At 35.5% G+C, this 2,386-nt stretch overlaps 1 protein-coding gene across 2 annotated transcripts; it reads right to left on the reverse strand.

Annotated features, from left to right (window-relative positions):
• Positions 1-538: 538 nt before the first annotated feature.
• On the reverse strand, positions 539-2,386 carry LOC107918197 (uncharacterized). 2 transcript variants are annotated; one of them, XM_041086920.1, is made up of 4 exons: positions 2,188-2,386; positions 1,868-2,060; positions 1,123-1,328; positions 539-1,040 (listed from the first exon to the last, which is right to left on the reverse strand). In XM_041086920.1, exons 2-4 carry the CDS (start codon positions 1,955-1,957, stop codon positions 779-781), a joined length of 558 nt encoding a protein of 185 aa, XP_040942854.1. In that variant the 5' UTR covers positions 1,958-2,060; positions 2,188-2,386; the 3' UTR covers positions 539-778. The 2 variants fall into 2 exon arrangements, with proteins under 2 accessions (XP_040942854.1, XP_016703218.1); XM_016847729.2 differs by lacking the exon at positions 2,188-2,386 and having other exon boundaries at positions 1,868-2,080.

Below are 2,386 nucleotides of genomic sequence, written 5' to 3' on the forward strand. Positions count from 1 at the left end.
TTCTTCGTAATGGTTAAGTACCAAGCATTTGATTCAGTGATTGGTATATACATCTCTTGCTTGAAGAACAATCTTCCTTCCTGCAAATGAGAAAATTTGATTTATGAATAAATCAAGTCAATGTCCTTGGACCTTGGTAAAATGAACTTTATGCCTTCCATTTTACTTTAAAATCTAATTCAATGAAAAAAATGAGCGTTACGAGGCAGCCTGTGCTTCTCGAAGCTTTGCTCGAACTAAGGAACATTGTATCCTATCCTTGTTCAAGAAGCAAAATGGTGACATTGTTAGGTTAAGTTGTGGTACAAGTATGGAGCAGCTCGTATTCGGGATACAATCCGGCACGCCATTACCGCTTGGATGATTGTTCCTGATAGGCTTCCTTCTATGCAAAGAATCAAGTTTTCAGACACTGGTTCCAATGTTAACAAAAACTGTGTCCCTTTGTTCAGTAACAATCAGTTGTTTAAAAAATAGCAACCCTATTGAAGATCATGTAATTGGTTCAAGAAATACATAATTGATATCAAATGTCGAATTGGAACATCAACACCAATCTTTTTTGTTATTGGTATGTATAATGTATACAAGAAACTTCAATTGGAATGGGAAAAAAAAGGGAAATAAAATGAAGTCATAAATCTGATACAAAATACAACCTATCACCTATGTTGAACCCTTAGCACTTGAAAATGCAACTAAAAATAAAAACAGACAATGGAATCTATGTGGCCATATCTACTGTAAGAAGATAGAAACCCCAAATTTGCAGGCTTGTTTATTTGTATGTGCCCATACCGACACCGGTCTCTCCACCGTAAGCTTGGAAGCTTTTGTCCCTAGCACTTGAATAGCAAATATAATAGAACTTGTTGACAATGGCATTTAAGAAAATGAAAGCTGCCCCTGCACCAAACACACCTTTCCTCACAGTTTCACAAGAGGGAGGCTGCTCGCTGAAAATGGTTCGGTATTTGGTATGGTAGGCATTTCTCACCGATCCGGCCAGCAAGCATATCTCAGCAATCAGGAAAAACAACCTGTGACACAAAATTCAAATAACCAATGAAACAACAAAAATCTACAATAATGACGGCTATAAATTTGATGAAATTAACATACCAGCAGACTATGAAAAGGATGACTGCCCAGGCCCTTGAACCACTGGGGTTTAAACCCTTTCCACAGCAGAAGCATTTGCTTGCAGCCATTACAAGGGCTTGGCTAACCATAAGGAACAAAAATGCACCAACACCATAGCCTGTTGATATGTCTGAGTCATAGACACAATAGTTATAATTAACTTCACTGTCTTGGACAATCTTGGCCTGCACAGAGATTCAAATACACAATGGTCAGTTGCATGCCTGTCTGGTTAGATCCACGACTTCCCAATTCCCATAATCTCTGTATGTTTGAACTAGTCTAGAGAGAGAGCAATAGAAAAGAAAATACAGAGAGATATACCATTTTTATGGCAATTCAGCTGAGATCTGGTAAAGTTTATAGACAATTGAGAATGGTATACTACTTGATTTGCAGAAAGTGAATAATATGAAAACAAATATATATATATGTTATACATAAATCAAGATTGAATACTATGTTTCTAGACTACCCTTATTGCCCAAGAACCAAGAACAACCTGTACTTCAAAAGTAGCAAATTTACATATACAACAAAAAACCCAGAAAGCTAAAACAACAGTTACAGCTGTTTTTCAAACAAACAAACAAAAAAAAGGCTTTCATTCATTTTCCTCATTTCTCAGCAAGAAAGTAGAAACTTTCAATAAAATCCAGAAATTGTAAGAACTAATGTCGACCAAAAAATTACGCATGAAGAAGGCAAGGGTGGTGTCACTTACAGTGCTTCTTCTTTGCTCAGCTGCCACAGCTAAACCAAAAGCAATGAGATCAAGAACAAAGACAGCAATCAAAAGAAGCTTTGAAGCCATAGAAAATGTGGAGCTAGCTAGCTTCAATAACCCAACAATATCTTCTGCTTTTTTTTTTTCTTCTTCTTTTTGTTTTGCTCTTTCTCTCTCAAACTCTCCCTCTCTAAATACACAAAATAACCACTTTCAGTGATGAAGAAGCAAACCAAATGATTAAAATGATTTTTTTATTATAAAAAACTCCCTTTTTTTTTGGTAAATTTTATTTTCAGAAGAAAATGACACCTTACCTTAGCTTGAAAATGGGGATATGACCTTTTTTATTTTTAATTTTTAAATCATAGAATATGTTGGAAGCATTTGGTATAATTACAAATACTTAGAAGGGGTGGGATTGGAAACCGGTTCATTTAACGGTTCATATACGTAATATTGACTGCTAGTACAACTTATAATAAAACAACAATGTACAAGAGGCTTGAAGCAAGG

Source organism: Gossypium hirsutum, chromosome D01 (genome assembly GCF_007990345.1).
Source record: "Gossypium hirsutum isolate 1008001.06 chromosome D01, Gossypium_hirsutum_v2.1, whole genome shotgun sequence".
NCBI classification, from domain to species: domain Eukaryota; kingdom Viridiplantae; phylum Streptophyta; class Magnoliopsida; order Malvales; family Malvaceae; genus Gossypium; species Gossypium hirsutum.